Source organism: Callospermophilus lateralis, chromosome 2, assembly GCF_048772815.1.
Source record: "Callospermophilus lateralis isolate mCalLat2 chromosome 2, mCalLat2.hap1, whole genome shotgun sequence".
NCBI lineage: Eukaryota > Metazoa > Chordata > Mammalia > Rodentia > Sciuridae > Callospermophilus > Callospermophilus lateralis.
The window spans coordinates 59,719,809-59,732,226 of record NC_135306.1 but is presented as its reverse complement, the minus strand read 5'-3'; the positions used below and the strand labels follow the sequence as shown (position 1 = coordinate 59,732,226).

The following is a 12,418-nucleotide window of genomic DNA, read 5'->3' as shown; positions in this document are numbered from 1 at the left end:
TGGGTCCTAAGTCTGTGGGGTGCAAAGAGGCATCGACACAGTGGAAAATTACGGAAGAGGAATCTGGCAGAGAGTATGATCTTCATAACATCAACTTTGAACTGTATTTTTTACAACAATCAGATAAATAGATTTCAGGGTAAAAAGATGAGGGGTAGGGAGACTGACTCTACAAAGGACCCCTAGTGGAATCACCTCTCTGCTACTTGAGCTTCGGCCTCCTGATCAGCTCACGAACAGGACACTCACCATACATACCCTATCCTCTAGGAGAAAGAAAAGCTGGAGCTAAAGCGAGCCAAACAACAATAATGATAAACCCTTAGGCTAAGGGAAAGGAATGTAAGTGGGCAAGGAGTTTGCATGCTCCCGCCATCCTGAAATGTGGCAAACTTCTTTGATTGAAAAGTTATAGTTCCTGTCTTTTCAAGTCACTTAAGCAGCTTTTATGTAAAATTAAGATGCAGAAACATAAGAGGATATCTTGCATAGATGAAAGGACATTTTTAAAAATCTTAAGGGTGTTGTTTTGTATCATCTAAATAGGTTTATGGCGCTTAACTTATTGTAGTGAAGAAGTTTTCCTTTCATCAAGGCTCTTATCTAAATGACACTGAAATCTGACTTGTCATCCAGGGAGAAGAGGGCACCTTGCCAAAATGTCTTCACTTTTTCTTAATCTTCAGGATTAGACAAGTAGGTAGACTCTGATCTAGAGTTTAAAATGCCAAGAAAGGAAACAAGTCAATACTAACCATCCTCTGAGAGTTAAGACTGGGTCTTTACACCTTCCAATCCCTTCAAATACCCACTTTTCTTTTCTTTCTTCCCTTTACCTTCCCAGTGAATGGTCAAGGTCCAAAGTCAAAGGTATTCAGTATTATTATGGGTCCTTATAGAATACAGCTGGTGAATTGTTGATTTTAACTCAAAAAATCAAATGTACTTTTTGACAAGGTTGGAACAGAGTGTTAGCTATTACTTTTCAGGTATTCATTGTAACCCTTTTGTTTTCTTCATACTTGCTAATTTTTAATAAGAAATAAATATGAACATTAACATGGAGGCTGGGTATAAATGTTCTAACGAATGCTAAACAAGTTCTTTTGTGTTATTGTTCAAAAAATGTCTCTGACATTGAAAGTAAACAAAATATAACTATATCAATTAGTAATTTGGCTTCTATGCCTAATTTGGGATCATGTGAACAGTATGTGACTACCTTAAATAAATTGAATGGCATAAAATTTTCCATGGTGAAAACTGTGGTATAAGGAGATCAACCATCCATCAGAGGCAACTGTGTATAGCAGTCACAGTGTATAGCAGTCACAGCATGACCCCCTGCAAAACCATGTGGGTTCACATCCCAACCCTGCAGTACTTCCCATGTGACTTTGAGAAAGTTGCTTTTCTGTGGTTCAGAACCTTATCCAGTACTACAGGGACACTAATAGAACATACCTGAAAGGGCTGATGAGTTAATATATGTAAGGTATTTCAAAGAGCCACTGGCACATGGTAAGCGTTACATGAGTGTTTGCTATCCTTGTTATCTTTGCAAAGCACTAGGTACTATGACACCCTGGAGAAATCTAAGTATTATTCTCCTGACATAAAAATGTTACATAGTTTAATAATAAAAAGGCAGTTATGAAAAAATTCTTAAAAGTGGCAAGAAAAATCAGGCGTGATGGCCCACTGCTAATCCCAGTGACTAGAAAGGCTGAGGCAGAAGGATTGCCAGTTCAAGGCCAGCCTCAGTAACTTACCAAGACCCTGTCTTGAAATAAAAAATTAAAAGGGTTGGGGATGTAGCTCAGTACTAGAGCACCTCTGTTCAATCCATAGTAAACTCCCTCCCCGCCCCCCGCCACACACACACACACAAAACAAAACAAAACAAAACAAAACAAAAAAACTGGCAGGGAAAGGGAGGGAGGGGGAAGGAGAGGATAAATAAAGGAAAAGGGGTGGGGGAAGAGAGGAAGAGGGAGCCAGGAAGAATAAAGTAAATGAAGGGTCTCCTTGAAGCTCTGGCTGGAGTGGGGAGGACTGATGAATGCCTGCTATTAAGGAAACTTACTCAGCAAGTGAGAAATAATTAAGTTCTGATTATGCTGCACGCATGAACTTTTTAGTTAAAGCCAAATACTCCAATTGCTGCATCTGTGATGATTAAAAGACTAATGTTTCCCACGGCATAGCCAAATCTGCAAATTCATGTAACGTCTTAATGCTCATATCCTTGTCTTTTATCCTTTGTGTACTCCCCAAACATGGTGGTGAGCCCAACAATTATTTCTCAAAAGGAGTGACAAACTGTTTTGCCACAGTTAAGAAACTATGACAAATACACTGTCATTACCATTTTTCAAAAAGTTTAAAAATAAATACATGAAAAAGGAGTGACATACTTGTGATCTGGAGTAGCAATAGGCTCTCTGCAGCCTCACTCCGAGCCCTCATGGCAGCATTGTTAAAATTCTCCCCAAAAGCTGTCTCAGAAGAAATAGTAACATAGGTGCATTCATTTAGTCCTTCAGGTATTTGCAGCTTTAGGAGTAGAAACAGGAAGTGATTTCTGTGACTTGAGAATCCTTTCATGATCACCTACTGCAGACTCCTTAACATGTTGTCATGACCTTCCAAGGGTATAATCACCTTTCCCACCTCGCTGCTCAGCAGCATGAACTGTGAGGTTGTGGTGACAACTACGGAACCGGCTGTGGTCCCCTGTGCAAGTCATGCTGCTTCCCTTCTCCATGGCTTTGTGCACACACCTCCCTCAGCCTGGGGTCTGGTATCTCTAGCAGTTTTCATTGACTCTCTAAGCCAAGTTCCCAGGGAAGACCCTCCTCAATACTGCCCCTCTCCTGACATCCACTTATAATTATTGCTTCGTTTTTTCCCCCCTTTTTCCTAGGAACTCAATCATTCCGGATAGAGCCCATCTCTTGATCATTTTTTTATTCCCCAGTATACAGATAAAGGCATTCAAACTGTTCTTATAAACAAACAGGGGAAAGCAAGTTGTCTAGGGGCATGAGACACCACGATGGTTTCTATGTCATAGTATGACAAGTTAATTTTCTAGATCTCTTTCTGGACTTTATAATGTGGATTTAATTTCCAGAAATATAATATACCACATATGAAAAGAACTCTGCAGACATTATAATCACACTCCATCCTTTTCCTAATTGCTTCTACAGAGCTCCACTCTGGAACAATGAGAAGGGGATATTATAGAAGGTAAAATAACTTGTGAAAGACACTTAATGTTATTAAGTGACTAAAAGGTAGCTCATGAGAACTGAAGTCTACGATATCAGGGGCCACTTCTGGACTGAGTACAGAGAACAAGGGGCCAGGCATCCAACATATATTTACCTTTGTTACAACCTCATGAGTAGATGCTAATAGTCAAATCTTAAAACAAGGCCAAGTAGAGCAGGTGGTTTGGGGTTAAGAACACAACTCCTAATGGTTGAGTCAAAACATGCACCCTGCTTCTCTTGACTTCACAGCCCTCTTCAGCATCTGCTATGGTGTCCCTCGAAGTGTACCCTAAAATCCCAACTTCATTTAAAATCAAACTCAAAAAAGCAGTGTCTTTTTTTAGTTTTTCCTGTTCTCTTTTGAAGTTGAAAGCTTGCTTTGGAACTAAAGATTAGCTGCATCCTGACAGCCCTGGTCTCCACATGGGAGCAGGGGGAAGACATTCTGGTCAACGTCCAGTGGTGGTCAAGAGCCAGTCAGTCATGGTGAACTCGTATGAGAACAAGGACTGTCAGAGTTAAGAGAGCTTCCCCCCAAGATGAGTAGGACTCTCACAAGAAAAAAAAAAGAATGAAAGGCTCAAGCATGAAAGATATCAAGTTTAAAGTTGGTAGGAAAAAAAAAAAAATGTCTGAGGTTCTTTAAAAAAAAAAAAGTGGGTGAGAGAGCAAACGTTTTAAAAGTCCAAAGAGAAATAAGCTTTGAAACTTGAGAAATGGGTTGCACTTTGAATTCTATTAACTACAGAAGTTCAGAAAGAATATAGACTATAAACACTTAGACACACACCCTGATTCTAGAGGCAATGTTTTCTTTTAAGATGTGCTGCTGTGTCTTTGTGTCTGACTAGATTTGTTTACAAGATGCAGCTGGGAAGGAACTCTCTGTACCTTTATATATTACTTGGTGAGGTTGGGTCCTTAACTACAGAAAAAAGAAAGCATCTTCTCAGATTGCCAACTGGCTGGCCCACCTTCACTAAAAAGCTGCACTGGGAGTTTAATCAGTAGGTACTTTTGAGTTAAATCTGAGGGTCTACATTAAAATGTATTCACTTCTGTACTCTTGAAAGATAATAATAGTCTATTTTCTGAGAAAGGTGCCTGAAAATTCGGCTTTGCTGCTGATACATCAGGTGGGGATGTCGACCAGGAAAAGCAGCTATTTTTCTTTCTTTTTTTTTTTACCAGAAAGACTCCCTTTGTTCTCTTTGCTCCTGTGGTTGGTACTAGCAATTCTGATCGCAACAAAGAGTTTCGGTGAACTGTAAATTTAGTTAGAAATTGATCCAGACACACACTTTGGTTAATCATCTGCTGCGGACCCAGTGGTGAGCTTGTTACCATGTGGCCAACAACATGCAGAGAAACCATCACACCTGACCCCAGAGAAGCCTGTCCAGCCCTTGACTAGAATACAAGAAGGGGCAAAGAGAAAAAGCTCACTGTGTTGCTTTAAACTAGTAGATTTTCTTTTTTTTTTCTTTCCTTATACTGGCATTTTTACTATCTTCAGCAAAGCCTTAGGGGTTTGGCCAATGATAGAAAGAGTGGAGGGTTTCATCGATTCTAAGACCTTCCCTTCTTCCTACATTGTAACATCTCTGAAACTGATCTATATCTTAAAATTTATGACATATTACAATTATATTGGCAATGCCTTTCTTTTTTACTGGTACATGTCACCATGGGGCATCTTTAAAATGCTGCTATCTACATTTGGTGGGATAAGTAAGCTACTAAGACTACTGAGTACTTGCATGAGACACATGATAACCATTCTAATGAATTCTTTTTAATAACTTTATGAAGTACAGAGAGGTTCAGTGATTTGTTTAAGGTCACACAGCTTGGGCTAGTATCCACATTTAGGCAGTCTGACACCAAGGTCTATGCTGTTGGTTACTCTCTCCTATACTATTCATTGTTGACTCAATGAGTGGAAAACCCCAAATGGCAAACAGAGGGATCAGAATCCAATGAGAAGTAGAAAAACTTACCCTGTTCTTATCAAAGTGGGTAATAACATCCACACTCTTACCTCCAATCCTGGGGTACCCGACCATTCTGACTTAGAATAGTAAACTTAGCCATTCAACAACCACAACTTGGTTTATTCAGGTCACATATGAAAAAAGTTGTTTGTGCTTTTTGCTTCATAAAATTATTCATTTTTTTATTCACTATATAAAGCACCATGATTTGTTTACATTAAAAACAAAATCAAACTCTCTATGTATGGTTCATGTCTCCAAAAAACATAAAAATGGAGGCTTTTCCCTGGCCTATTCCACTCTTTGATTTTGGATCAAAGATGAAAATAAATCTATCATTTCCTACTTTGCTTCTTCAGCAAAAAATGGGGAGCCTCTATATAGAAAAATTAGTGCATTTAAAGTCGGATTAAAGAAAAAAAAGATAACCAAACAAAACCTTGTGTATGTTCCTCTCTCCTTCTTTCTCGCCTGGCTTCTTACTGGTGTCTGTATAATATCTAATGTGAGTCCACCCTCATGAGTCTACACATAAATTACAAACTAATTGAAAGCAGATATGGCAAGTGGTTTTGCATTATGAATACTCAGAGGTTTACAAAATGTTCACTAATGATGGCTTTGTGCCTACTAATGTACTCTGGAACACATGGTCAAATATACCAAAAGCATTTTCTTAGGGAAAATAGAAATGTTTTCTTCTGTGGTCACTGCTTTGATGACACACAATTTTTGTCTCTTCTATAGAGAAACACAATGTTTACCACTGGGGAATGAATCAACTGCTTACAGAGGAAAAAATAAAAAAAAACCTAACGCATCCTTATCATATCACAGGAAAAGCACTGTATTTTCCCAAGAATGGTCATGCAACACAAATTGGTAAATATGACACTTCACAGAAAATATCAGAAAAAAATATTTTGATCTGGTTGGAGACTACAGTTCCTGGGCTCTGCAATCAGAACATAATCAGAAATAAACAGGAAAATATGTAGGTCTTTGGAGGGGATGTAAATTTAAGGTACAGAGAAGATGGAAAACATAACATGAATTTGTAACTTGGATCTGTCACAGAGCAGGTGTGTGACCTTGGCCAAGTCATTCCTTTCCTGGTCTCCTGTTCCTCCCCTCTAAGACACATCTAAATATATGACCTAAGCAATGTCAGCACTGTCTTGATGTATTCCATTATTCATCAAGGAAATAATATATCTGTTTCCTTTACCTGTCTCACTAAAGTGCTACAAAGATTTCAGCTCATTCAGCAGAGGTACAATATACATGCTATTATAAAAACAGAAGAACAGGGCCCTGATATCTGGGATGTTCCATATAAGAGCCTAATTATCATTGGCACAAATGGGAGATGTGAGAACATTGCTGTGGGTACAGGAAGAAATTCTTAGCACATTTAGATGATAAACAGTGGAAGACACATCAGTGCTGAGATCAAAGATAATCCACCTCCACAGATGGCAGCAAAGAAATTGGATCTGGGCTTTGTGATAGGAACAAAATATGTTGAAGGTGTTCTTCAGGTAGAACTTCTGTGAACTTACAGATCCTTGCCCCTTACCAATCACAACTAAAGATTGCTCAGACTAACTTTAGTATACAATTTTAAGATGATACTACCAAGATAGATAGCATGGACAAATTTGAAACCAGATATCTGATAAAATGTCTAAGTGGCATGGCAGGTGGAATATGATATGAATGGTACCTTAGAATTGAGCTGTTAGTTCCCACTTGGAAGCTGCAAGTTATTACTTGGAAGACATTTTGTTATTCCGTTATTAACAGGGAGCTATTAGCTCAACCCAACCGCAAAACATAAAAGCTAGAACACACCTGAAATAGAATGTATGACTTAAGACATTATTTCTATGGGACACTGCATCTTAAGAAACAAATAGTTTAATATCTTTTCTAACTGTAGCATTTATTGGCAGTGACTACTGGTATATCTATGTGTTAGGAGTCTTGACTAATGTGGTTGGAGCAAATTCATCTAGTCAACAGCATATGGAATCTAGTTCTGAGAAGAAATGGGATATGCTTGAGAGATGTTTGCTTCCATATGGTTTATTTCTCCCACCACAAAGAACAGCAGTACCAAGATGTGAAAGTCAGAGAACATGTACTTCTCTCAGTGTTGTTTGTATGTTTGGTTGTTTGAACAAATGCATTCCTCAACCAGGAAATGTTTTATAATCCTGATTGCTCTTACTTTCCTCAGCTTCTATTTTTCCATCATATACACTAATGATAGATTAAGAAACCATGTTATAAGTGTGCTCTGTATTCCTGTCATACCCTGAAAAGAAAATATTTATCATAGGGATTGATCATATTTGATAATAATTCTTCATTGGTATGTCTGTTTAATGAGAGGAAATTTCTTGAGGCTAGGCATCATACGACCTTAGTAAAATACTTTATCTTACTATAAATAATATTTTTAAAGTAAATGAAAATAATCGCCTCTTTATTTAAAAGCTTTCACTGGATCCCTATATCAAAAGAGCACTGCCTTTTGGCTACCATTTACTGAGCCCCTCATGCTATGTGCACATGCATATATGCACACATATGGCCTAATTGTTAAAACACATTTGATAGGTGAGAAACTCTTAGGTTTGTATAATTGTGCAAGGTTACAGGCATACAAGGTATTCAAGTCTAAGAGACCCAATCTGGGTTAAATCCATGACCTTTCCACCATTAAACCACCTTAGACTCACATTCGACACTCATGGGCCTAGCAGTGTTAGCTCATTACAATTCTTGGTCTTCCTTACCTGCCTAATTTTGCCCAACTCTCCATTATAAACAATTTGTTCCTCCATAACAAATCTACTTAGTACTACTCCTCCACATGTACTTTACATGCAAAGATACCATCAGGGAATCTTAAAAATGCAGATTCTGATTCAGTATGTTTGCAATATTGCCTAAAATCCTGCATTTCTAACAAGTTCCCAGATGACTCTGATGTAAATGGTCTGGAGTCCACACCTTGAGTATGACAGTACCAAGCATCCAGTACCAAGCATCTTTCTCCTATGTGCCTTTGAATCTTGCCTTGACAACATTCTTTCCACTCCTCTTCCTAGATGCTTAAGGATACCACCTTCTCTTTTAACATCTTTCCCAGTTCGTTAGTTCACTCTGGTGTTCTTAGCATAAAAGTCCTTCTATAGAAACTTCCCGATCTCCAATTCAAGGAAGATCCAGATCTGTGTATGTAGACTATTAGCAGCTATGGATTTTTCTCATGTCTCCACAAGAAATGGAATCAAATAGAGTTTAGAATCTGTTCTCTGGCATTTGTAATTTAACTGGCAAAAATTTAGTCTCCTTCTTTAGGGGAAATTTATGTAAATGAAAATATGACCAAAGACCATGTTTTCTGTGTGTGTCTGGAAGGAAGAGAAGTTAGCTTTCAAATTGGGATGAATGAAACAAATCCAGAGAAGCACAAAGGTCTTCCAGGATCAGTCAGGAAAATGCCAGTCTTTCTATTTCAGATGATGGTCTTTGAAGCATCCCTGTGCTGTTAGCCTTTGGCTCTATGATAAATCAACTGCTCTTCTGTTTTCCCTTAAGCAAGTTCTATGGCTACAGTTACTTATAATCAATCCAATCTATATATAGTGTGTGCGTGAATAATTATGACTGGTGTGACGCTTATCAACTGAATCTCAAATATGGCAGCATATTTGCCATCACAGGACATAATGAAATGAGGGCTACAGGAACAAGTTCTGTAATACATTATCCTAAAGCAATGACATTTCTCAGTTGAAGTCTTCAGAGCACCTGTACCAAAGTTAGTCAAAGTGCTCTTTTAAAAAGATCCCTGGGTAACATGGTTGACCTACTGAACTGTCATTTCTGGGGTAGAGACCAGGAATCTATTTTTGGGGGAGCAGTCAGTTATCAGGGATTGAACTCCAGGCACTCAACCACTGAGCCATATCACCAGCCCTATTTTGTATTTTATTTGGAGACAGGGTCTTACTGAGTTGCTTAGCATCTCCCTTTTGCTGAGGCTGGTCTTGAACTCATGATCCTCCTGTGCCCCTGGGATTTCAGGTGTGCACCACAGTGTCCAGAGAATCTACTTTTAAATAGGATTTTCAAATGGTGCTGAAGGTCTAGCTTAAGGTTTTGTTTACCAAGAAGTGCACATATTATTCTACTTGAGCCTGAAGATTCACCAACCTAATGCTTTGACTTTGACAACCACACCAATATTTGTGGGAGCTGAGGGAAGGATGCTTTGTTCTCTGAATTCTAGATGCCTTCCTCAAATTGTCACTACTTAAATCCTAGTAGCCTAAAATGTTTATAAAGACTTTCAGAGGGCTGGAGTTGCGGCTCAGCGGTAGAGCGCTTGCCTAGCAAGTGCACAGTCCTGGGTTTGATCCTTAGCACCACATAAAAATAAATAAGTAAAATAAAGATATTGTGTCCAACTACAATTAAAAAATAAGTTATTTTTTTAAAAAAACCTTCAGAAACGAGATCATACTAATTCTCACATTCCTTCTTGTGGCTGTCACTGAAACCAATGGTGGGGGTCCAACTGCCTTTGCAGTAAATTAGGTCTCTCCCATGATCCAACGACGCTATGCTACAATTTAACCTGCTTTTTCCTATTCTGACCTCAGGATCAGTGCAAAGAGCTTTCGTTTCTTAACCTCTGCTTTAGTCTTAGAATCAGAGTGAGAAATCTAGCTCTCTGCATCTTCAGAGGTCTCTGTAAACATTAATTCATAGTGATTATGCCAAAATAATAAGGTGTTTGAAAGTAATGAGTTTTCTTTCTTCCATTTTCTTTGCTGAAAGCCAATGAAAATGTATTCAAATGTACATGGAAGTTAATAAGAAAAAGTTCCCTTAAGTGTTGCTCTGAAATATTATGTAGAGGTCTTAATCCTATTATCACAGATGAGTACAACACTTAAATATCTCCTTCATGGCTGTTAAAGCACAGTAGAGTCAATTCATGCCCAGGGAGCTTTAATCACACATCTTGGTCATGATGAACGTAAAGACTCAGTGCAGGCTATCATGGCAGTGGCCTGGGTACTGGGGGAGTTGCTAATGGGAGCACCGCCAGCATGCACTTCAATTACTTTCAAGGAGCACTTCCAATCTAACAGCTAAATGAGGATCATTAGAGTGGCTTTACATGCAGCATTTCTTGGGAAATTCCACATTTAAAAGAGGCCAGTTATTGCTTTCAATGGATACAACTGAGATTGCTTAAGAGATGCAAATATTATTGTCAATGGTTTAAAGTTTCACTGGTGAGAGTGAATTAATGGTTTCTTAACTGGTTGAACTATCATGGTTTTACATTTTTCTGATTCCTTATATTACTCAATCACAAACAAGATGAAAGCAGGGCCATGAAGAAATATGTCACATGGCAAAATATTCATCATTATAAGAAAGAGCTGGTTGGAATGGTGAAAAACTTCTGGTTATTGAACACTGACATTAACTGAGGTTTTTAGGGTGCCCCAGGTGGCATTCATTATTAACCTTGTTTTCTCTGCTAAAACTCAATTTGTATCCTCACACCCCAAACTAGAAACCACACAAATGGTTTTAAAGGCTACTGCATAATTTAAAAAGACTCATTATAATGTAGAGGAAGGGCAGTGAAGACATAAAAGCCTGAACATGTAAGAAAATAAGACAACCTACAATCCAATGTGAATTTCCCCAAATTGAAAATGGTCTTCTGAATGGCTGAAGAAGAATAAAGGAAAAAGATGAACTAGAAGGAAGAGGAGGAGGAAGAGAATAAGAGATTTCTTTTATGTCCCATCAAATAGTTGATAAACATTATTTGATTATGCAAACTGAAAAAAGTCCTAGGGATGGAGGTGGATGCTAGTATACCTGGACGGTGCTTACCCTGCATAATAATTCAAAATAAAATCAGGAAATCTAAAGATTTTGGGAAGGCCATGCAGATAACTCAGATTGCCACAGACCCCGCTATTCCATATTCACATGGCACTTCATGTACTTGGTGCCTCTCCATCTACTTGAGGTTGGACCCCTCGAAAGACCTGTGACGGGGTAGAATATTATAGCTTGTAGGGATTGAGGGATCATGTAGTCCAAATGCCCTGTTTAAGGTGGATCTGAGAGAGAACAAGGGAAGTAAGTGGGAGGGTAGTATTTTAAGATTCTTAACAAGTAAGTCAGTAAAAACTATTATGAATCTGAGCAGCTCAGGGACCAAACAGCTACTGTTTGTCACAACCATAAGATTCAGATGGATATTTTAATCCTTCATGAAGTTAAACTTGAGCTACCAGAATAAGGACAGTCCAGTTATCAATAATTAATCAATTGTTTTCATTATAGATTCCTGTGGCTGTGGAAAAACAGAAGTGCCCAGTTTCATAACACTTAAGATATGCCATGATATCCAAATACACATACACACAAAGGCTTTTCATTTATCATCATCAAAACTTCACAGTTTTTAAAGACAGTAGTATTTTAAGACCATATTCAGTTCACTGTTCCTTCATAAATAGGCAACTTTCTGGGAATGCATCAATATCTTGATATTAGTGCTAGTATTATTTTAGACAGAGGAATAAATTCATTCACAAACAACACTGAAAAATCTACTTATTCCTTGTAACCTCTTTTTCAGTGAAGACTCTCAGCATACATCAATGTACTTGGCATCCATTTGTATACTGGGAAGCTTATCAATTCAGAATATTTTATGAACTTAACAACCCAAAATGGTAAATCAATATCACTAAGTATTAATATCACTGAACAAACATAAAATAACATCTTTAAAAGGTACAACTACTACATTGTGTGAATATTTTTAAGTTGGCTATTCAGTCAACATTTTTATATCGGATTGTGAGTTATATTTAATGAAAAAGACCTGATGTTCATTTTCAAGAATATGGACAAAAAGAAGAGAAAGGCAACTCTTGGAAGTGCTATAAAGTAAATACACAGAGATTTACCTCATATTCCTGGGAAAACTTCAAGTTGTCATTTGCTTTCAACCTTTCAATGTGATCTGCAAGTTCCAAGATAGGTATTGGAGGATGGCTAGCCATACCTATTAAAAAAGGAAAG

General features: G+C 38.0%; 1 protein-coding gene across 1 annotated transcript in view; it reads right to left on the bottom strand.

Annotated features, from left to right (window-relative positions):
- The window catches only part of Ptprd (protein tyrosine phosphatase receptor type D), a 382,192-nt gene that overhangs the window by 87,793 nt on the left and 281,981 nt on the right, over nucleotides 1–12,418 (bottom strand). Inside the window, exon 22 of the mRNA XM_076845982.2 lies at nucleotides 12,304–12,401. Within this exon, the coding sequence (XP_076702097.1) occupies nucleotides 12,304–12,401 (98 nt within the window). The remainder of the gene's footprint in view (nucleotides 1–12,303; nucleotides 12,402–12,418) is intronic.